This window comes from Giraffa tippelskirchi, chromosome 9 (genome assembly GCF_054371585.1).
Source record: "Giraffa tippelskirchi isolate mGirTip1 chromosome 9, T2T-mGirTip1v1.2.pri, whole genome shotgun sequence".
In the NCBI taxonomy this organism is placed as follows: domain Eukaryota; kingdom Metazoa; phylum Chordata; class Mammalia; order Artiodactyla; family Giraffidae; genus Giraffa; species Giraffa tippelskirchi.
In genome coordinates, this window is record NC_137283.1 from 153,916,087 (window position 1) to 153,938,466 (window position 22,380).

Below are 22,380 nucleotides of genomic sequence, written 5' to 3' on the forward strand. Positions count from 1 at the left end.
TTCTTACTTCTGAACCTCCCAAATCTTTGATAAAATTGCTAAAACTCAAAAATATATACTTTTATAAAACTCAGTGAAGAATTTTGTACCAGGTTTTGGGTGAAACCAAAGCAATAAACTTGGGAGCAGGAGACAGAGGAGGGGACATACAGAGAGAAGTACAAGAGGGGAGCTGATTCCAGGGGACTGGAATTGGATTTGAGTCCAGTTTAACCAAATCCTTACAGGACAGGTGCCTTGGGTTACATGGATACACAAGTTTTCGATTAGTGGCCAGTGAATGTAAATTTCTCAGCTGAAAATTTCACCTTCAAACTACACAAGGCACTTATTTTCCATTTATAAAGTTATTTGCTCTAAAGCTCTGTTGCTTGAGAGATGGGCATACACAAGACGTTTTAAAAGAATGGTGTCACATAAAAAGAACTGTTCTGGCTTGTGGTCAATTTTTAAATGATTTCCCCTTAAGAGATTAAAGGACATCCATTGCTGACCTTCACTCGACCAAAATGGGAAACTCAGGCTCTCCTGTGATCAGCATTTGGCTACTCGGGGTTATTGGACAGAGTTCTTTTGTGAAAGGTCTCTGCTCAATATTCAACAACATCATTGTTTTCAGAATGTCTCAAGCCAGGAAGGATCAGCACACTTTTTTTTTTTTAAATTTTGATCATCACACATTTTAACAATAACTTTATTTTCAGCCCTTTCCAACAGAAAACTCCCCTGCAAAACAGATCTCAAAGGTACACTGCCTATTACAGGATAAATTAGGCAACTTTCTTATCAAGACTTGTCCAAGGATCATTAGTTTAAAGCCATCAGTGTACATGCCAAAGAACAAGAGATGACAGTCACCAACACAACGTTGGCACACAGGTTAGAGGTTTCAAAACCAACCTCTGCCACTCCCTTTGAGAAGGTCAGAGGAAAAGAAGATAATGAAAGAGGAGAAATTAAAACAGCTTCTGTGGACAGAATCAGTTTATACCCTCAACTTTTCTTAAAGTTGAGACCCTTTTTTTAGTAGAGATCTTAGCAATGTCAAGTGTACATAGCAAGTGTCGTCCATGGAAATCCTGAAATGATTAGCATCTCTTATGGCAGAGTAACATTAACAGGCCCCGAAATCCTCCTCCAAGACGGGTATACATTGGGATGCTCCTCTCCAACCAAAGATTAGTCAAGCCAGATGGTTTTCTCCTCCAAAAACAACAGAAAAACCTACATATCCACAGAAACAGTTTCTAGAGCTTATTGGTTGATTTGCTCTATTCCAAGTCCCAGAAATTGAAATGATCTTTCCCATAGGGACCACCTGCTCCATCATGATCTCCGACCCACCCTTTGTTGAAGAGGGAAGAGGAGGAAGAGAGTGGACTCACCAGCTGATTGCTGTACCAGTACAGCGATGACCCCTTCAGGACCACCCAGAACTTTTTCCATTTGTTGCCTAGGAAAGTTCCTTTCTCCTTTTTCTTATAGAGCCACCCTTGGCAGTCAGCATGCCCCAGGTCTTTACACGATATCCTCCTTCGACTCATGCTGAAAAAACCTGCAAACGATTACATGAGAAAGTAGGTAATGTTGTATCCTGATTTATAAGACAGAGTAAAAGGGAACTGTACACTGTTTACCTTCAGGAAGTTGGATTTTTGTACCAAGATTTTTGCAAAGTGAATGTGAAAAATAAAGTAATTTATCGACTTTATTTTTAAACATTCATTTGGTGCTTAGAAGGGACAAGATCAAAGAAACAGTGAGACATATGCAGGTGTAAGTCTAAGAACATTCTTCAATGGAGTAAGTTGAAAACATGAAAATCATGATCTGGCAGGCACATCACTGCACTAACCAGCTTGTTTCAACAATAATAGCAGTAGTTATGCAAGAGATGGAAAAGGGTTAATGCCCACCTAGAAACACAGCCACTTGCCGACTCAGTGCCAGTCTTTGTAAGCTCTGTTGACATACCACGGGGGATTAATCCAAATGAACAGCAAGCCATCATTTCTTAAAATCGATCCAAAAACAGGAACCCCACATTAATCTGCCATCCACGTCCTGATATTAGCATTAAGACAGACAAAAATCGGATCCCAAAGAAGACATCCAGGGGAACACGACACTCACACACACAAACAGGGGATAAAGAAACAAAAGATCTAATTACCTTGAGTTTTCTTTCTCTGCTTCTGACGCAAGGGAACCTGCTGGAAACGCAGGAAGGAGAGAAAAGAGGAAATTTCTGATTGTGTTGTAACATTTGTAAAGAGAAAAGGAGGGAGGAGGTGGCAGTGTTTATGAGCAGGATGGAAGCTAAAAAAAAAAAAAACTCTCCAGGCAGAGCTAAAGGGGCGCTTACTAGCTGAGGCACAAAATGTGCTAATTAGAATCAATAGACATCGAGCTGCACCTGAAAAAAATACGTAACACAGCATTTATCACTAATGTTTCCTGTTTCCACCCACAGCCACCTTTCTCACTATCACTTTAGTTATGACAGGATAGCCCTCACTCAAGTTCTTAAAAATAATAAAAATATCTCCCCTTTTATTTTTTGTGAGAGAAGAAAAACTTATAGCATGCTTCATTTTGTGCCATTTCTAAAGAGCAGCAATTATTTAAATAAACCTGGAAGACAACCATTACAATCTCACAGGACTACAGGTTTACATCAGACTACTAAATTCATGGTCTTGCTACCTCCACGGGGTTGCATGTAAACCACATGAATTAAACACCCCAGAAAAAGAAGTTCCACAACCTCTTTTGGTGAGGTGTTAAGTACCTACCAACCCTCCTTATTGGGAAATTCTTATTTGCAGCCAGGTTTAATTTACATATTGTCTTATGGAAGATAAATTAATTACCAATTTCTATCTTATACTAGCTCTTCTAAGATTCAAATTAGAAAAAAAGATGCTATATCTGAAATACACATTTTTCACAGTACATTTTAAACAATTCATGTAAAATCATCAGACTATAAACAAAAATAGAAAAAAAAATGCTTTCAACTGGCTCTGTGTGTGTGTGATTTTTTTTCCTCCACGATATCTAAGCTGAATTCAGTCAGGGTTAAATGAGATAATCTTTTAAGTGGAGAATTTGAAAAAGAAAAATGTACATAATCGAAGAGGAGTTCTAAAAATTGGTATGCAATCCTATTACAAGATCTTACAAAGTTATTCTAGATGCACCTGGCTAATATCCTCTGTATCTAACTATTTCTCTAATAATTACAATGGTTCTATTACATGTTTGAAGAGGGAATATGACAGAGTGGAAGTAAGATGGGATTTTTAATACAGAGACCTGAAATCAACTTACAGTTGTTGTAACTAGTAGCTGTGTTACCCAAGGAAAAGTCAGTTTAGCACTCAAAACCAACTTCCTTCATTTGTAAAATCAAGATATTTGTAATTCCAATCCCATAAGTCTTATAAGTATTTAATATGATTGTATGCAAAAATGCACTAAAAACTAAAAACTCTTCATGTATGCACTGTAATATTATATGATTATAGATATAAACAAATACTTCATATCTAATAAACAAAATTTTCCTAATAAGTTTTAGGATAGGTAGGATTTATATTTCTCTCAGATATATTTCTCTCAATATTTAACTTCAATGATGAAGTTAAAGTGCTTAAACTATATTTCCTGAGAAACCTCATACTGACTTTTTATTTTCCAAATATTAGAATAAAATTTTATCCCTAAAGTAATAAATCATCCTTTTGAAAAATGAACATGACAAAGGCAATAATTGCCTAAATTTTAGGCAAGAAAACACATATTAGAGTCAAGACAGGCAACTAAAATTTAGGCATTTTTGACCAAGTTCTGGTCATTTCCACTTAATATCTCCCACACTGACCTGCATCCTGGTCTAAAATTTCCACTATTCTCTCAAACGTTCTTTCTCCTGGGGTTTTTTCTATATGCAATTATCTGAGTTCAGCGAAGCCCATTAACAAAATATTTTAGCCCAAATATATTGTTCAGATAATGTATCTTATTTGGATAGCTAGAACTTAGCTGAAAGCCAGGACTAAAAAAGAAGATACTAAGTCAATTTAGACAGTGGGAACAATTTAAGAGAATCTGGGGTCCAGGAGACCCCAGGAAGCTCTCAAGACAAATTAAGAGCCACAGAGGAGTAGGAAGAAAAGGGAATTGTAGACAGAGGCAGTCCTTGACCATTCTGGCCCATCTGAACAAGGTCAATCACATTAGCTTATACAAAAAGAACAGCTTAGAAAAGAAGAGAAAGTAGGAGAGGACGCTGTAGGATCCGTGAAGGGAGGCAGCCCACGCTCCGTCCCTCCTGACTGGGAGCCGGTGAATCTCCTCCATCCATCAGTTATGGGCTCCTAGGCTTCCCAGGTGACGCTGGTGGTAAAGGTATCTCCTGTTACCAACGCAGGAGACGAGACGTAAGAGACATCGGTTCAATCCCTGGGTTGGGAAGATTCACTGGAGGAGAAAATGGCAACTCGCTCCAGTATTCTTGCCTAGAAAATCGCATGGACAGAGGAGCCTAGTGGGCTACAGTCCATGGGGTCGCAAAGAGTCTAACACAACTCAAGAGACTCAGCACAGCACAGTTTGACAAGGTCTTTCCAGTTCTACCACACAAGCTGATGGCTGGTTCTAGAGAAAACCCTCTATCAAATTGCACACTCTGTCTCAACTTGGCCCCAAAACAGGCCTCGGTCTATGCTAGATTCTTGCACCTGGACTAATGAGAAATGGGGCTCTAGGCTGGACAATACCTCAAGCAGGGGGAGCACCCAAAACTGAGAGGACTTTATTCAGACTTAAAAAAAAAAAAAACGAGGGCAAGAAGTTTACTCATTGAGTCAGCCCTACGCCTCAGACAGAACTTTTCCTAGGGCAAATGATCATAAAATCTGTATAAGTGTTAAAACTGTTTCCCCCGACCAGAAGCAGAGCTGCATATTACAGGAACGATAAATTGGCGGGAATTGTATTTTCACTTGGTCGACATGAACTTGAAACCTAAATTGGTTTACATGAAAGAATGAAAACAATCTTGAGAAGTTTAGTAAGTTTGAGATATGTCTAACTCCTCACAACAGGAAGTGGAACCCACGAACTCGTCAGTTTCAAAAAGATTTCACATGTGGTTTATTCCACTAGATGAGCAAGAAAAAGCCAAGCAAACAGTGAGCATTTTATGAAACCATTTCTTTTTGATAGGGAATTATAATCATTATAACAAATGTGTGTGTAAGTATGCTCAGCCATGTCCGATTCTTTGTGACCCTGTAGACTGCAGCCCACCAGGCTCCTCAGCCCATGTGCTTTCCCCAGACAAGAAGACTGGAATGGGTTGCCATTTCCTGCTCCAGGTGATCTTTCTGACCCAGGAATTGAAACTGTGTCTCTTCATAACAAATATCTGAAGCCTAATAATGTATTTTTCTCACAAGATTTTCTTCCTTTTGGAATATTGTAGGTAAAACTTAAAATTCTGAATTTGCCCTAACTCAGCTCTAAAATTTGAGGAAATTTTTCTTTTAAATAAATATTTCCTTTTTATTGAAAAAGAGTATTTTTCTTTCACTTTTTAAGGGGGGTTAAAAAAATTCAGTTGGTCATTAATCACTCAAAAACACCATGCTGTATAAATATACAAAGGAACCAGTGTAAAATATACAAATGGACCTCCTCTGATATTGAATGATGATGTTCACATCCAAGTTAAGAGAATTATTATACTGATTTCTAATTTCTACAGCAATTAAATCTTAAAGGTACAATTTACCCGTGACATATTAAAATTCACCACAAAATAGTTTGTTATTACATCAAACTTCACAATGATCTCGTCTTAAAGTTATACGGTGATATGCTATGATGGGTCCTGATTTGTGGCATTTTCCCAAGTTCCATGGTATGAAACCTCACAGCACTGTCAATTTTAAGCTACCAATACTTTAAGTGGCCAGCAGCCTGAGCCGAAGGACACAAACAGCCTCAAAGCTCTAGCGTAGTATTAGTCACTCAGTCAGTCCGACTCTTTGTGACCCCATGTACAATAGCCCGCCAGTCTGCTCCATCCATGGGATCTTCCAGGCAAGAATACTGGAGTGGGTTGCCATTTCCTTCTCCATTAAACAAGCCACAAAAATTCCTAAATTTTTTAGGGTCATGCCACCTCCAGCTGATAAAGCCACTAGGGAGTTTCTCTACAGAACACCTTTGCCCCACCCCTCCAAAAAATCTCTCCTTTTTCCTGGCAAATTAAACTCAATTTTGTAAAGAGAATTTTAAAGCTTTAAATATTAAAATTTCACCTGTAAAAATACATGAAAAACTTGCTACTCTTTTTCAGAAGACTAGCTACCTTAAATATTACTAAGTTAATATGAAAATAAACCCTCTGGTAGTGAAAAATGAAGATAGATAAGAGACTTTATAACAACAATAGACAATAATTGAAAACAATGATAACCAAGAAGCATAAAGCTTATAGTTAGATAGTGTTTGCCATAGCCATGGTGAGTCTTTTCATAAATACTTGGACTGAATTGTCACAACATTTACAGCTTAGATGTTATTATAATGCACATGTTACTGAGAAGAAAATTTTTTAATTAATTTTTATTGGAGTATAATCGCTTTACAGTATCGCATTAGTCTCTTGCCATACAGCAAAGTGAATCAGTCACACATATACATACATCCCCTCTTTTTCAGATTTCCTTCCCACCATTTAGGTCAGAGGAGAAAACTGAAGTAAATTAAGGTTCAGTGTTTTGCCCAAAGTCACAAAAGGAAATGGTAAAATACATATATTTATTTCAAGAATAAAATTCACAAAGTAGTAACCTTTAAGGTATTTGCATTGGTTGTTGATGTTATATAAAGTAAGAGGACAGAAAAGCAAGGATTGGAGTTTGAGGGGAAGCTGGATGCAATGGCACTTTCTAGACTGAAGAGAAATTGGAGAAATAAAAGAACTAGGGAGAAGAGAAAGAAGAAAGAGAAGAAAAAGAAGGAGAGACAAGGAGAGGAGGGTGAGGAGGAGGAAGATAGAAGGTAGAAAGTGAGGGAGAGAAACGTGTCAAGGAAAGAGTGTCTAGCTTAATCAGTGGAATAGATGACAACAATATAGAGAACTCTGGTGTTGGAGAAGACTCTTGAGAGTTCCTTGGACTGCAAGGAGATCCAACCAGTCCATCCTAAAGGAAATCAGTCCTGAATGTTCACTGGAAGGACTGATGCTGAAGCTGAAACTCCAATACTTTGGCCACCTGATGCGAAGAGCTGACTCACTTGAAAAGATTCTGATGCTGGGAAAGATTGAGGGCAGGAGGAGAAGGGAACGACAGAGGATGAGATGGTTGGATGGCATCACCGACTCAATGCACATGAGTTTGAATAATCTCCGGGAGTCGATGATGGACAGGGAAGCCTAGTGTGCTGCAGTCCATGGGGTCGCAAAGAGTCGGACACGACTGAGCAACTGAACTGAACTGATAGAGAACGTGGCTTAAATAGAGAAATGGCAACCCACTCCAGTATTCTTGCCTGGAGAATCCTAACAGAGGAGCCTGGTGGGCTACAGTCCATAGGATCACACAGAGTCAAACACAACTGAAGTGACTTAACACAGCAGCATTTATAAACATATACATATATATCCATAGTAAACATATTGAGTTTGATGTACCTAAGACACATGGGAAAATAGCATATATAGTATTTAAGAGTCTAGAGACGTGGGAGAAGTCTGGAATAAAGACATAAAATTAGGAACCATCAGTGTACAAATAGTGGAAATCTTGAGTTTGGGTAAGATCACTCAGATGTGTAGGATGTCAAAGGATTGAAGTCAAAATCCAAAGGAAGACCAATACGTTTACACAGAACTAACAGGAATGCAGACTGTCAGGAGACAGAGCAGACCAGCAAAGGAAAACAAGAAAATCAGGAGAGAGGTTGTCGTGGAAGTCAGGGAGAGACTGAAGGGAGAGGTGAGCCAAAACCATCAAACACTCACCAGTGTAAAGGAGGGAGAAAAAATTAATAGAGACCTTGGCAAAACAGTTTCATCGTCATGTTGGCTAGAAAACAGATTTCAGTGGGTTGGAGAGGAATGGGAACTGAAGAAGTTAACACAGCACTAAGGACTAGTCTCTCCAGAATCTTGACTGAAAAAAGGAGACACGATAGTAAGAGGAGTCCTAGGGCCAAAAGACAGAGATTGATGCACATGGTTTCAAAACCATGCTCCTGTGCTTATAATCTCTCCTTCAGTAAACTACAGATAAACACTTGTTCACTGATAGTGAGATGTTGAAATTGAAAAGCCATTTAACTACACGATATCAAAAGTCTCAGCTGTTCATATTCTAACTCATTGAGTACTCATTTCTTACTTCCTCCTTTTCCTTCTTAGTTTTTACTTTATTTTTAAGGGAATGAAATATGAATACATGATATACAATTTCCCTTTTCCATTTCCCTCTCATTCACCCCAGGTTACACTAAACCAAATGTGATATTTATCGTTCCCATGCATTTTAGTATTTATAAGGAGCACTTAACAATACCATAAGCAATAGCATTAATGGAGGTGTTTAATTTTCAGTATTGTATTTTTGAGATTTTTTTCCATGTTGAGATAAGTCATTGTAGTACTAAGACAGCACGGCAGTCAATGAAAATGCCACAATTTATTTATCCACTCACATATTAACCCACATTCAATATATAATTGCGCACTGCCACAACGTCGTTGCAATTATCAATTTTGTATAACTTCCATTGTACAATATAATACACGTGGGCACATGTGTCCGTGGGCTAGCGTATTCACCTAGAGTAGATTGCACAGTCACAGGATATATGCATCCTTAATTTTTTGGATATCCCCCGATTGCTCTCAAAGTGTCCTACTTATAATCCTTCCTGCAATTAAGAAAGGGCTTCTCAGGTAGCACTAGCTGTAAAAAACCCACCTGCCAATGCAGAAGACGCAAGAGATGTGAGTTCGATTTCTGGGTTGAGAAAATTCCCTTGGAGAAGGGCATGGCAACTCACTCCAGTATTCTTGTCTGGAGACCCCATGAACAGAGGAGTCTGGGAGGCTATGGTCCATAGCGCTGCAGAGTCAGGTATGACTGAAGCGACTTAGTACGCATGCATGCGATATATAAAACTTTTTAATTCTCTACAACCTGCAATATGTTTTGGTCTTTTCTTTCAAAATTTCAGCCATCTTTCTACCTGTTTCTTTTTTTTTTTTTTTCAATTCTATCCCACTGTGTTTTGCTCTTAATTTTCTTTGTCTTAATTTTTCATCTATCTCTCTGTGCCATGCGTGTCCTATACAGGTTTTTCAATTTACAAATACTCATTTAGAAAGTATCCAATGTTGAATGTAAGTCATATACTAAGCTTTCTGTTTCAAAAATTATGTTTTCTTTTCTAATCCCTCTTAATATTTTCAAAACCCACTTGTGTTTTATACTTTTCCATTTGTGCCTGCTTTCTTTCAAAATGGTATAAAAGATTTGAGTTTCATACTTAAAAATTTTTGTCAGGCTTTGGAATTTTGCTTTTATGTAAAATAAAGTTAGACTTACAATTTTTATTTCATAGTCTACCTTTCTTAGCATTTTTCAAATCTGTTTTGGAGTTTAAGTTGGCAGAATTGTGAGTGGACGGGTTTTCACTCACAATGTTCTCTTTCTCTCTCAGTTTCCCTCTCTCCCCATCTCTCCCTGCTCTCCTTTCCCCCATTATGCCCACGGCTCCCTCTCTATCAGTTGGAGGTTGCTGCCACTTGATGTGGAATGAGGTTTACAATCACGTCCTGAAGCAGTCACGGAAAATCTTGCATATCCAGTTGCTGAGCTCGTTGGTGACCAGGTTTATTTCCTGATTTTGAGACGTGTCCCTGTTCCTCCCTTTCTAGACCCTCAGGTAGCTTGTGGAATTGTGTAACCTCCCAGGCAGTGGTGTGACGACTGTTTTTCTTTAGCCCCTTCTACAGTGAGGGAGCCGCCGTCAACCACAGTCATCAAGACATGAATGGAGCTCTCTCATACTTGGTGGAGCAATTTTCTACCCCTTCACTTGGACCAGAGGAAAACTACTTTCTGCCTCCAGATGAGGCGCCCATCAAGCCGTAGCTTCAGTCTTGCTGCCGCTTTTCACTTCTGATCCATAGAGATGAGCACTGTGTTTTTGAGCCTAACTGTGCTTTTCTTGTGTTCTACAGCTTTCTCTTCGTTTATCATTGAACTCTGTATTGACACTGCAGAGTGGAGTGTCTACATGTGAACCTGCAGGACATTGCTGAATGGAAACCAATCATTTCAAGTATAAGACTCCACCTTGAAATCACAATTTAAGTGACAAACAAGTCACTTCCCACAGTAGTTTCAATATACCACCAAGACTTCTGTCCAGTTCCTCTCCTGACACCCTAAACTTTTCTTTATCCTGCAGAAATTCCAGGCACTTTAACAACTACATACATTTGAATGCTTTATTCTCTTCCCCTATTTTTCATCTGCTTAACACTTACCCTTCCTTTCAGACCCAGGTCAAATGCCACCTTCACCGTGAAGCCCTCTCTGACTTTAGAAGGCAGTGAAGTCTTATAATAATCTTATATTCACTCAGGGTTATTTATCTGGAGTCACTGTAAGAATCGATTTCTGTCATTTCCCAAAGATCTTCATGGTAGGTACTATTTTTACCTTCCTTTTCACAAAGCAGGAACTTCATCTTGGCGTAGTAAGTAACCTCCCCTCAGATCACACCGAGCTGGCAATAGAGCCAACACTAGACCTAGCCATTCAGATTCCTAAGTCTGTTGTTTAACTCAGGGCTACTCTACTTCTTCTGTCTTTTTTATTCCACAATGGTTTGCTGATGCCTCTCCTCTCAAATGGGTATGATAACTTATCTGTTTACAAATCTGAGTGGCAACCCCATAGTGGTGACACAATCCATCCAGTGGTCCAAACCAGCAACTATGGTTAATCTCATATAGGCTTTCCTTCCATCCCACATAATTACTTAATCACTTCCTCTGTTAATGTCGCTTCTTAAAGTTTATCAAATTCCTTTATCAGCTCTATAGTTAAATGACAGCTCTGCTTAGATTGAATGATCGGCCATGACTTCAAGATAGAATTGGCATTCTTGAACACGCCATGACTTCAAAATCTAGCACCTAGCCCAATGCCTAATGCACAGGGAACACTGGATAAATATTTAGCAAAGGGTTAACTGTGTCTTATGTCAGCTTTTATTTCCTATAATGCCTTAATGATAGTGCCTGGTACAAGTGGAGATTTAACAAATATCTGGAAAGCCATCTAGTGTTTGATTACTCAGAGCTGAAAATACCTCCACGAACATCAGCAGAGAAAAGCAACATCAAAGTTGCTCTGCATTTTTCTCCCCACAGAGAGCCACATACATAAAGAAAAGCTCCTGGGATCAACTGACCTTAAGTTTGAACCCACCTGGAGAGATGACCCTGGATGTTTCTTTAAAGGTAAAATGGACTTGTGCTGGACAAACCTCTTGTTGCTGTTTAGTCGCTAAATCATGTCCTACTCTTGCAACCCCATGGACTGTAGCCCACCATGCTCCTCTGTCCGTGGGAGTTCCTAGGCAAGAATACTGGAGTGGGTTGCTATTTCTTTCTCCAGGGGATCTTCCTGACCCAGGGATCGAACCCATATCTCCTGCATTGGCAGGCAGGTTCTTTACCACTGAGGCACCAGGGAAGCTCAGAACAACAGGAGACTGAAGCAGACAAATCTCTACTTCAAGCTAAAATACTACTGCCTGAAAAACCACAGTAGCTTTCTTCGGCATCCTGTTTTAACCATATCCTCCAAAGACTAAGAATCTGGAGCCCAATAAACAGGAACGCATGGGGTGAAGAGGTGCTGGGAGGAGGGACACAAGTCTTCCAGAGGCAGCCCACAAGCCCCCACCTTGTCATCTGTTCCCCAGGCAGCTGTCATGTGCTTCTCCACTCCAAGTCCTACTTGGGACAGAAAATATGCACAGCAGCTTCCTGCCTTCAAAGCTGCACTGGCACTGCCAATTCAACATGGCATTCCATTGATGGAGCCTAAAAAGCAAGCCGCCAACATTTCAGCTCTTTCCCGTTGATCAAAAAGGTGGGAAAGAGATTCCTCAGTTCATCCCTGAATATTCCCACATCCCTGAGACACACACCACGGGCACAGAGATGGAGTGGGCGGGAGGGGCAGGGCAGGTTCCCGTGGGGACTGGAATCACGTGGGCGGCTGTTCCCACCACACAGTGCGCAGAAGGACTGGGCAATACACGTTCTGTGAACGATGTATGCAGAGCTTTTTTTGTAAAGCACACACATCAAGGACCAGTGTCTTGTTAGATTGCTGCACAGATGCAGTCCCAGCAACAGCAGAAAACCCAATGACCACAGTGCCAGAAGTGTCCATTCACATTCGGTGAGCTTGTCCTCATCAGCAGAAAGATTGAGCCAAGCAACTATGATTTCTATGCAGAGCCTTTCATTTCAAGAAAAAGTTTTCACTTGGCATTTTTTTTTCCAGGAAACATTTAGGGAAGGAAATTTATTTTAAACAATTTTTGAGAAAACACTGTCATAAAGTTTTGATCTAAGAGAACTGTGACATTTCTTCCCCACTAGAGCAATCCCCGAAAACAATTCTTGAAAGCTTTAGGTAAAAGAATTGTGTACAACGGTAAACGAGATATTGTGTCACATTCTCTCTGAGCCTTGTCATCCTTAAATTAAGGCTGCTTTCCTTCCTTAGCTAAAATGCTGTTACGAAAATCTGAGACTGGAGAACTTTCTTAATCAAGTCTTTAAGATTCATATGTTAGTCGTTATTATTTATTTATTTATTTTGATGAGAAACAAATCATAAAAGAAAACTAAGCATACTGATTTAGTGTATAATTCTGAATCACCACCGTATCATGCTGCTTGCTGTTGTTTAGTTGCTAAGTTGTGTCTGACCCTTTTGCAACCCCAAGGACTGTAGTCCACCAGGCCCCCTTGCCTATGGGATTTTCCGGGCAGGAATACTAAAGTGGGTTGCCATTTCCTTCTCCAGGTGATCTTCCTGACCCGGGGATCAAACTCGAGTCTCCTATGTCTACTGCATTGGCAGATGGATTCTTTTCCACCGAGCCACATGAAGAAGCACAGTATAATGTACGGAAAGCCGTATAAGAACTACACAATGGATGTTTAACGATTGTACCAAATATAATCATAATGGTGGAAATTTCCCCCAAATCTCTGACCCAGATCCTAAAGGTGATTATGCCAGTGCTTTCTTTCAGGTCACAATTTGGTAAATTATGGTTTTTGTTTATTCAATCATCCCTTACTGCACAGTCACTCAGTGCTGAGGACCAGCAATTCAGTGGCAAGAAAGTTTTAACATAGCTTCCAGGGAAACATAGAAGAAGAGAACCTAGCAAGGATAACAAGGTCTGCACCCCATCACAGTGCTTACCTAAAAGTGAGGAGTCAGGGCAGGCCCTCCAGATAAACACCTATGCATAAGAGGATGTGGTACAGTAATGCAGGTACAAGTCAGGGGGCATGGACCACAGAGGACGGCAGGGTTTGGGGTGGAGAAACCATGTTCAGAGGGGCCGAGTCACATCACGAAGGGCCTTGTAAATTATGCTGGAAAGTACAAAGTTCATCTGAAAGCCAATGGAAGCCATTGAACAGATGGAAAAAGATGAGTAGAAAAATCACATCTACGTGTAGGCAAATCCACCCTGGCTGTTGTTGGGCAGGTAGAGGTTAGTTGAGAGGTGGCGAGGAGACAAGTGCAGAGAGAGGCAAAGAGCCCAGTGAGCAGGGGGAGGGCAAGTGCTGTGAAGATGGGGAAATACTGGGCTGTTGTTACATCTTCTGGAAAAAAACCTGAATGGACTTTTTGGTCAACCCAATATTTAGGTGTTAAAACAGACGGAACTTAATGAGCTACTCCTTTTGATTCTGTATGAAGCTTTAGCTTTGAAAATCCTGCGACTTCCCTTCAGAGGAGAGAAAATCAGAGGCAAGAAAAGGATACTATCAGATAACAATTCAACAAAAAAAGAGCAGTGCTTTTTTACTGTGCACATAATAAAATCTCAAATGCGTAGAGTCTAGTTCTTGAACAGTTTTGTTAGCACTATTTACCATACCACTTCAATGATACCTATCATGTCGGGATCAATAAAAGTCCCTTAGAAGTATCGCCCTGCCCCACCAGGTGGTCGGCTCCCCCTCTAAGTACCCCAGCACCAAGCAGAGAGCTCAGTACACGCAGCTCAATACATGTTGGTTTAGTGGAAGTGAAGGGTAATTTGGGATGTCATTAGGTCAAATGTGTCAGGCCTACCAAAACTACCTAGCATAAAAATAGGTCTCTGGTGCTACATTTTATTTAGAGAACAAATGACAGCAGAAAATGGAACTAATTTTCTGAGTGGAAAGATAAAGTAGGGTAACCACTGAAAAGCAGCTGGAAGAAATGCTTGAGAGAGATGTTAAGCGTTCCCAGCCAGACACTGATGGCTGTGAGATAAAAATAACAGGTAAACTGACACACAAGGCGAGCTGAGCTGATTCAGTCTAGGAGTGGAGGATGATGGCTCATGAAATGAGAAAGACGCAAAAATAGTTCCCACCAAGAAGAACAGAATCCACTTGTGCCCAGAACCAAAGGGGAAGCAGGTAACAGCGGTAACAGCCCTAGATTGAGAGTTCCAGGATGATACATTAGTCCTTGGGTAATCATATCTGCCATCTTTGTTCAAAAATCCAAGGCTATACTTTTTTTTTTAAAGACATGGAGATTTTGACTTGTATCAACTCACCATTAAATCTCCAATTCCTAGGTAGTACAGTGGCTGATACATAATAAACTCAGGAGAAGTAATCAGTGAACATTAAATGAATGTTTCAATGAATCAATTGATTCATTTGAAGTCCTTAGGTGCTCTCATTATCTTAATTTCCATTTCCTCTTAAACATATAAGATGAACTTCTTCCAGCTGGAAGATTACATTTTTTTTTCATCAGAATTAAACCCTGTATTACCTTTATCAAGGATTCAACAGTTCTAATTCTTTTTTTCCATGCCATTTTCCCAAATAACACATACACATGCTTATAATCACATGCATTTTTTCTTTCTAAATTTCTCATAAACTTTGGACACTCTAAACCTGAGTCTCCCTGATTTTGTCTTTACAGATCTGTGACCTCTGTGTGCTTTTGCCCTTGACCATAAGACCCTCCTTTAATATCCTGTACACACAGCTTTATACCTAATCCTAGCAAAAATTTTCCATTGCAGTCCCATTTATTCTCTTAATTGTTCTTCCCTATCTTCACTGTGATTATTCACATTTTTATTATCAAACACACACCCATTCATGTGCAAAAAATCAGACTTCCCTCTTTCTGCAAGTTTTAGATAGTGAATTTCCTAGGTTGCATAAGCGACTATAATTTTCATTTTCATTTTTAGTTTTCTGCACCCTTGTCTCCCAAACTATCCACCATTTTCATCATTAGCAAGGATTCCCTCAATTAGAAGGAGCTTGCTCTCATTGCCTTCTCTCTCTCTGGAATATGAAATTGTTATCAAGCAGAGAATTAATATGCTGTCCTGCTTTTTAGTAAGGTGGCTCTTCCAGGAGCTGTCTAGTTCACTCAATTTCTCTATCGTTAGAATACAACCTGCCTTGACATCCATTTCTTAATGTGCATCAGGAAACCACTGTCCACGTTCCCTATTTGGCAGGAAGTCTATACTATATTTTCTCAACACCCCACTTCTGCTTCTGCTTTTGGCTCTACTCCAAAAACTGTCCTATGCATTCATCATGAAGTCATTAGATTTGCCAAAAGATGCAGGTTATCCAATCCCACACTGCACTGCATCCTCTTCTATTTGAAGCATCATGTTACTTATACCAACTTCTCTATTTTCCCTGCATAAACAACCAATAAAGGGGCTTCCCAGGTGGCACTAGTGGTAAAGAATCTGCCTGCCAATGCAGCAGACACAAGAGATGCAGGTTTGATCCCTGGGTCAGGAAGATCCCCTGGAGGAGGAAAAGGCAACCCACTCCAGTATTCTTGTCTGAAAAATTCCATGGGCAGAGGAGCCTGCTGGGCTACAGTCTGTGCATCCCCTTCCATCTGAAGTATCATGTTACATCAACATCTCTATTTTCCCTGCATGAGTTTCCTCATCTAACAGAGGGAACTTGCTCAACTGACTTACCTAATTTAGGCAAATTTATGGCTATAAAATTATTTTAAAAGGAACCTATAATTTTGGCATAATAATTAGCAGAATTATTCCCATAGAAGTTGCATGAGAGGTTACACTATACCAGAGTTAATTGAAAATAGAGACAAATTTATATACAGTGTGTCAAAATTGTGGTTATGTTTCTTGATATTTAAACAGCTAGGGGTCTTAAGCAAATGCTTGGTGATCATAAGAAACTGTCGAACTCTAACAAAGGGATCATTGAATTCTATTGTGTGTGTTAGTTGCTTAGTTGTGTCTGACTCTTTGTACAGACCCATGGACTGTAGCACGCCAGTCCTCTCTGTCCATGGAATACTCCAGGCAAGAATACTGGAGTGGTTTGCCATTTCCTTCTCCAGGGGATCTTCCCAACTCTTGGATCGAACCTAGGTCTCTTGCATTGCAGGCAAATGCTTTACCATCTAAGCTACTAGGGAAGCTCTTTCATTCCATTATGACTAATGAAATGGACACTAAGTAGCTAGTCAAACTTAAAATCAACCTAATTTTTTACTCATTCATCAAACTGACGATTAATACTTAAAGTCTGAGTATTCCAAAGAATACTTACAAGCTCATTGCCATCAGTAGCCATGTATGACGTCAGATTGGTAGAAACAAAAGCTAGAAGAGAAAAAGCATTTTCAGTTAAATGTTGGATTAAATCACTCTTGAAAGTGTATATCTTCTTGACAGGGAGAAAAGCATTTGTATTTTGATTGATGAATTTCACAATAAAAGCAATTCATTACAAGGCCTTTTAATTCAGAATAAGCCAATTGTTAAAAACTGAGTTCATAAAATAAGCCAGAATTTTAATTGTACATGTGTCAGTATTTCAAGTCTACAGCAAGATGTATTATATATATATTTTATCTACTTAGTATTGTACTATGGGCTTCCCTGGTGACTCAGCAATAAAGAATCCACCTACAATGCAGGAGACACAAGTTCCATTCCTGGGTCAGGAAGACCCCCGGGAGAAGAAAATGACAACCTATTTCAGTCTCTTGCCTGGGAAACCCCAAGGACAGAGGAGCCTGGCTACAGTCCATGGGGTGGCAAAGAGTCAGACATGACTGAGAGACTCAACAACAGCAATATTGTATCATACATAAGCGTACATTTTTGAAAAGTGAAAATATTTTCATCTTCATGATGAACAACATAATGTAAGATGTGGACATATCTGATCCATTACTATTGTTCTGATGGTATTAACTGAACAATTTCAAAAATGTAACCAATCCCTCAGCCTCAGAAATCTCAACTTTAATATGAAGATGAGCCCCCTTTGATGTATTGCACTTTGTAGTGGATTACCTGAAAAACAAGACACTCTGGTTTCAAGAAAAGAAGATGAAAACTAAAAGAAGAAAATCTCATATCCTCAGACTAAGAAAAAAAATCTCACATCTTCAGACATTGATAAGCGACAAACTTGTTAAACATCCTCAAGCCGCTGAAACTCTCTGCAAAGCAAAGAGCCTTTCACCTCTTCCTAGTGACAGATCCATACCCCATGTAACTTTATTTCTTATACCAATGGTTCCCAAATTCTGAAAAACGCATAACCCTTCTTTATATCAAAAATGCCATATTTATATTACATTGATATGAATAAAACATTTATTTGTAAAATGCCAAAGAGAAAAACCACAATAAAAAAAGACTGACCAATTTCCTTAATTTTTAACTCACTTGTTTAAAAAATACAGTAAAACATAAATGGAAAATCAAATCACAGGCTGGTGAAAACATTTGTAGTATTTATTTAATACATAAAAATCATAGCATAAAGAATTATCTTATTCACCAATAAGAAAATAATAAGTAGACTGGGAGATCAAGATGGTGTAATAGAAGGACGTGGAGCTCACGTCCTCCCACAAATACATCAAAAATACATCTACATGTGGAACAGTTCTCACAGAATACCCACTGAATGCTGGTTGAAGATCTCATAGAACCAACGCTGCAAGAAAGACCACCACATAACTGGGTAGGATGAAAGGACAAAAGAATGAAGCTTGAGATGGACCTGAGTTATGAAAGCTTCTCTCACTCTGGGACCCCTCAACCAGATACGGAGTTTCAGGGGCTCAGAGGGGACGCAGCGGCCAGCCTGCAGAAGCAGGACAGAGAGAAATGCGCACAGAAGGTCCTGGCCACCTCACTGCGTGCCCCAGCCTGAGAGGCATACCTGGTGGAGGGCATGGCAGAAGCTGGTTGCTGGTACAAGGGACTTCAGCAGACAGACCCAAGGAGAAGAGTTGGTTTGGAGGCAGAAACAATCCCAAGGGCCTCAAGAACGGTCCAGGCCACTGGAGGTGTGTTTAAGATAAATGGGAAGCCTATGTGTCAATGCATGTGCAAAGGGAGTGGCACTGCCCCACCAGAGCAGCTTCCTCAGCTTGCTCACAGAGGGTGCAGCTCCACTCTACAAGCTCTGGGCACACACAAGCACGTGTGGGTGGCCCACACGCAGTGTGGGGCTGAAATCTGAACTGATTCCTGGTGGGTGCGTGACTTTCACAGAAGATTCACGCCACTGGCAGCTTCCTGAGCACAGCACCGGAAGGACTTCTGAGCTGACTGCCGGCTTTTCCTTTGCTGAGGTGGGGCAGAGGGCAGTTTCAGCAGCAGTGCGCTTTCTGAGCACACCAGGGTGACAGGGAATATCACAGAAAGCATGTCCCAGTGCTAGCTCTGGCGGAAGAATACTCACGGGCTCCTTTACCAGCAGAAGGTCGCCAGCCCTGCCTACCTCACACCGCAGCTTAGAACCAGATCTGAGAGCTTCTGCTCCAACAGCTGCAGAACAGGCCCCACCCTTGACAGAGCTATGACAACCACAGAGCAAAGAGGAGACCCTTCCAACAACCAGTGCAGCCTCTGGTCACCACAACATAACCTTCGCCCCCTAAAAAGGGGTACTGGCTAGCACACCCCCAGAGAACGATGTGGCAGGTATCCATATCAAAAGCAGCCCTGGCATCAAGTAGACTCATATAGAATGTTCCCACATAAAAACAGCCCTTCGGGACCACAACAGATAACTGTTTCTCCTAAACTGAGTCACAGAAATATAACTAAAATGAAGGAGCAGAGAAACTATTCAGCAATAAAAGAACAAGAGAAGTCACCTGAAAGACCAAATAATGAAACAGGCTTTTTCAGTTTACTAGATCCTGAGTTCAAAAAGGAAGTAATACAAATCCTGAAGAAATTAAGAAAAATTATTGCTACAGACAGGAGTCACCGTAACAAGGAACTAGAAACTATAAACAGGAGCCAATTAAAATTAGACAACTCAAATTGCCAAGATGAAAACTGAGCTAAAGGCAATAAATAGCAAACTAAACAATACCAAACAAAAAAGTAACCCAGAAACTACCCAATCAGAAGAGAAAACAGATAGAAAAATGAAAAAACAGAAGGCAACATATGAGACCTATGAGATAATATAAAGCATGCCAATCTACACATAATAAGGCTACCAGAAGGAAAAAAAAGAGAAAAGGGGATCAAAAATGTATTTGAAGAAATTACAGCTGAAAACTTCCCAGACCTAAAGAAGAAAACATCCAAATACAGGGAGAAAAGAAAAGAAAAGTCAGAAAGAGGAAGTAAAAAAGCAATCTCTTTGAAAATCATGTCAAAAAAATAAAATACCTTGAAATAAACCTGATCAAGGAGATGAAAGACTTATACACTAAGAACTATAAAGCATTGATAAAGGAAACTGAAGCTGATTCAAAGAAATGGAAAGATACCCCATGCTCTTGAATTGGAAGTATTAATATTATTAAAATGACCATACCACCCAAAGCAATCTACAGATTCAATGCAATCCCTATAAATAACCCACGACATTTTTCACAGAATTAAAACAAACAATCCTAAAATTTATATGGAACCACAAAATACACAGAATTGCCAAAGCAATCCTGAAGAAAAATTACAAGAAGCAAGACTCTCCCAGACTTCAGACAATACTACAAAACTACAGTAATCAAAATAGCATGGTAATGACATGAAAACAGACATATGGGTCAATGAAACAGAATAGAGAGTCTAGAAACAGACCCACAGACCTATGGTTGATTAATCTTTGAGAAGAGAAGCAAGAGTATACAATGGAGAAAAGACAGTCTCTTCAGTAGGTGTTGTTGGGGAAATCTTGACAGCTGCATGTAAATCAATGAAGTCAGAACACTCCCTCACACCCTACACAAAACTGAACTCAAAATGAATTAAAGACTTAAATATAAGGCTAGAAACTATAAAGCTCTTAGAGGAAAACATAGGCAATACACAGTTTGCCATAAATCACAGCAAGATCCTCTTTGACCCACCTTCTAGAGTAATAGAAATAAAAACAAAAATAAAAAAAATGGGACCTAATTAAACATGAAAGCTTCTGCAAAGGAAACAATAAACAGGATTAAAAGACAACCCTCAGAATGGGAGGATATAATTGAGAATGAAACAACTGACAAAAGATTAACCTCCAGAATATATAAATAGCCCATACAGTTCAATGTCAGGAAAACAAAAAGCCCAATTAAAAAATGTACAGAAGACCTAAACAGACATTTCTCCAAAGAAGACATACAATAAACACATGAAAAGATGCTCAACACTGCTAATTATTAGAGAAATGCAAATCAAAATTACAATGAGGTATCACTTCACACCAGTCAAAATAGCCATCATCAAAAAATCTACAAACAATAAATGCTGGAGAGGCTATGGATAAAAGGGAACCCTCCTACACTGTTGGTGGGAATGTAAACTGATATAGCCATTATGGAGAACAGTACAGAGAGTCCCTAAAAAACTAGGAAAACAATCGACCAGCAACCCCTCTACTGGGCTCTGAAAAAAAACTGAAAAAAACAGAGTTCTGAAAGACACATGTAGCCCAGTGTTCACTGCAGCACTATGTACAACAGCTAGGACATGGAAGCAATCTAGACATCCACAGACAGATAAATGGGTAGAGAATATGTGGTACATATTTACAACGGAATATTACACAGCCATTAAAAAACAAATTTGAATCAGTTCTAGTGAGGTGGATGAACCTAGAGCCTGTTATACAGAATGAAGTAAGCCAGAATGAGAAAAACAAATATCATATATTAATGCATGTATATGGAATCTAGAAAAATGGTGTTGATGAACCTATTTGCAGGGAAGGAATGAAGATGCAAATGTAGAGAATGGACTTGTGGGCACAGTTGGGGAGGGAGAGAGTGGGATGCATGGAGAAAGTAGCATCAACAAATACGCTATCATGTGTAAAATGGATAGTTGGTGAGAAGTTGCTAACACAGGGATCCCAGTCTGGTGCTCTGTGATGACTTAGGGGTGGGATGGGGTAGGGGAGGGAAGCTCAAGAGGGAAGGGATATATGTATAACTATGGCTGATTTTCATTGTCATATGGCAGAAATCAACAAAACACTGTAAAAATTAAAAAATAAAAAAGACTTAAATACAAAACATGACATCATAAAACTCCTAGAAGAGAACATAGGAAGAACGTTCTCTGTCATAAATTGTAGCAATGTCTTCTCAGGTCAGTCTCCCAAGACAAAAGAAATAAAAATAAAAATAAACAAATGGGCCTAATCAAACTTAAAAGTTTTTGCACAGCAAAGGAAATCATAAACAAAACAAAAAGACAGCCTACGGAATGGGAGAAAATATTTGCGAATGATGCAACTGACAAGGGATTAATTTCCAAAATATGCAAACAGCTCATACAGCTCAATATCAAAGAAAACAAAAAAGGAAGAAGAACCAACCCAACCAAAAAATGGGCAGAAGACCTAGTCATAAATAGACATCTCTCCAAAGAAGACATACAAATGGCCAGAAGGCACATGAAAAGACACTTAACATTGCTAATTATTAGAGAAATGCAAATCAAAACTACAACACAGTATCACCTCACACCAGTCAGAGTAACTGTCATCAAAAATTCTACAAATTGTAAATGCTGGAG

General features: G+C 39.5%; 1 protein-coding gene across 19 annotated transcripts in view; it reads right to left on the reverse strand.

Annotated features, from left to right (window-relative positions):
* IPCEF1 (interaction protein for cytohesin exchange factors 1) overlaps nucleotides 1-22,380 on the reverse strand; it is a 204,801-nt gene that overhangs the window by 73,511 nt on the left and 108,910 nt on the right. For 9 of the 19 annotated variants that reach the window (XM_081530337.1, XM_081530331.1, XM_081530332.1 and 6 more), the window contains 3 exons: nucleotides 16,937-16,989; nucleotides 2,174-2,213; nucleotides 1,386-1,555 (listed from right to left, as the gene is read on the reverse strand). In XM_081530337.1, the coding sequence (XP_081386463.1) occupies nucleotides 1,386-1,555; nucleotides 2,174-2,213; nucleotides 16,937-16,960 (234 nt within the window). In that variant the 5' untranslated portion in view covers nucleotides 16,961-16,989. Of the gene's footprint in view, nucleotides 1-1,385; nucleotides 1,556-2,173; nucleotides 4,829-16,936; nucleotides 16,990-22,380 lie in introns of those variants that run through there. The other 10 variants (XM_081530343.1, XM_081530338.1, XM_081530340.1 and 7 more) reach the window with 2 other exon arrangements.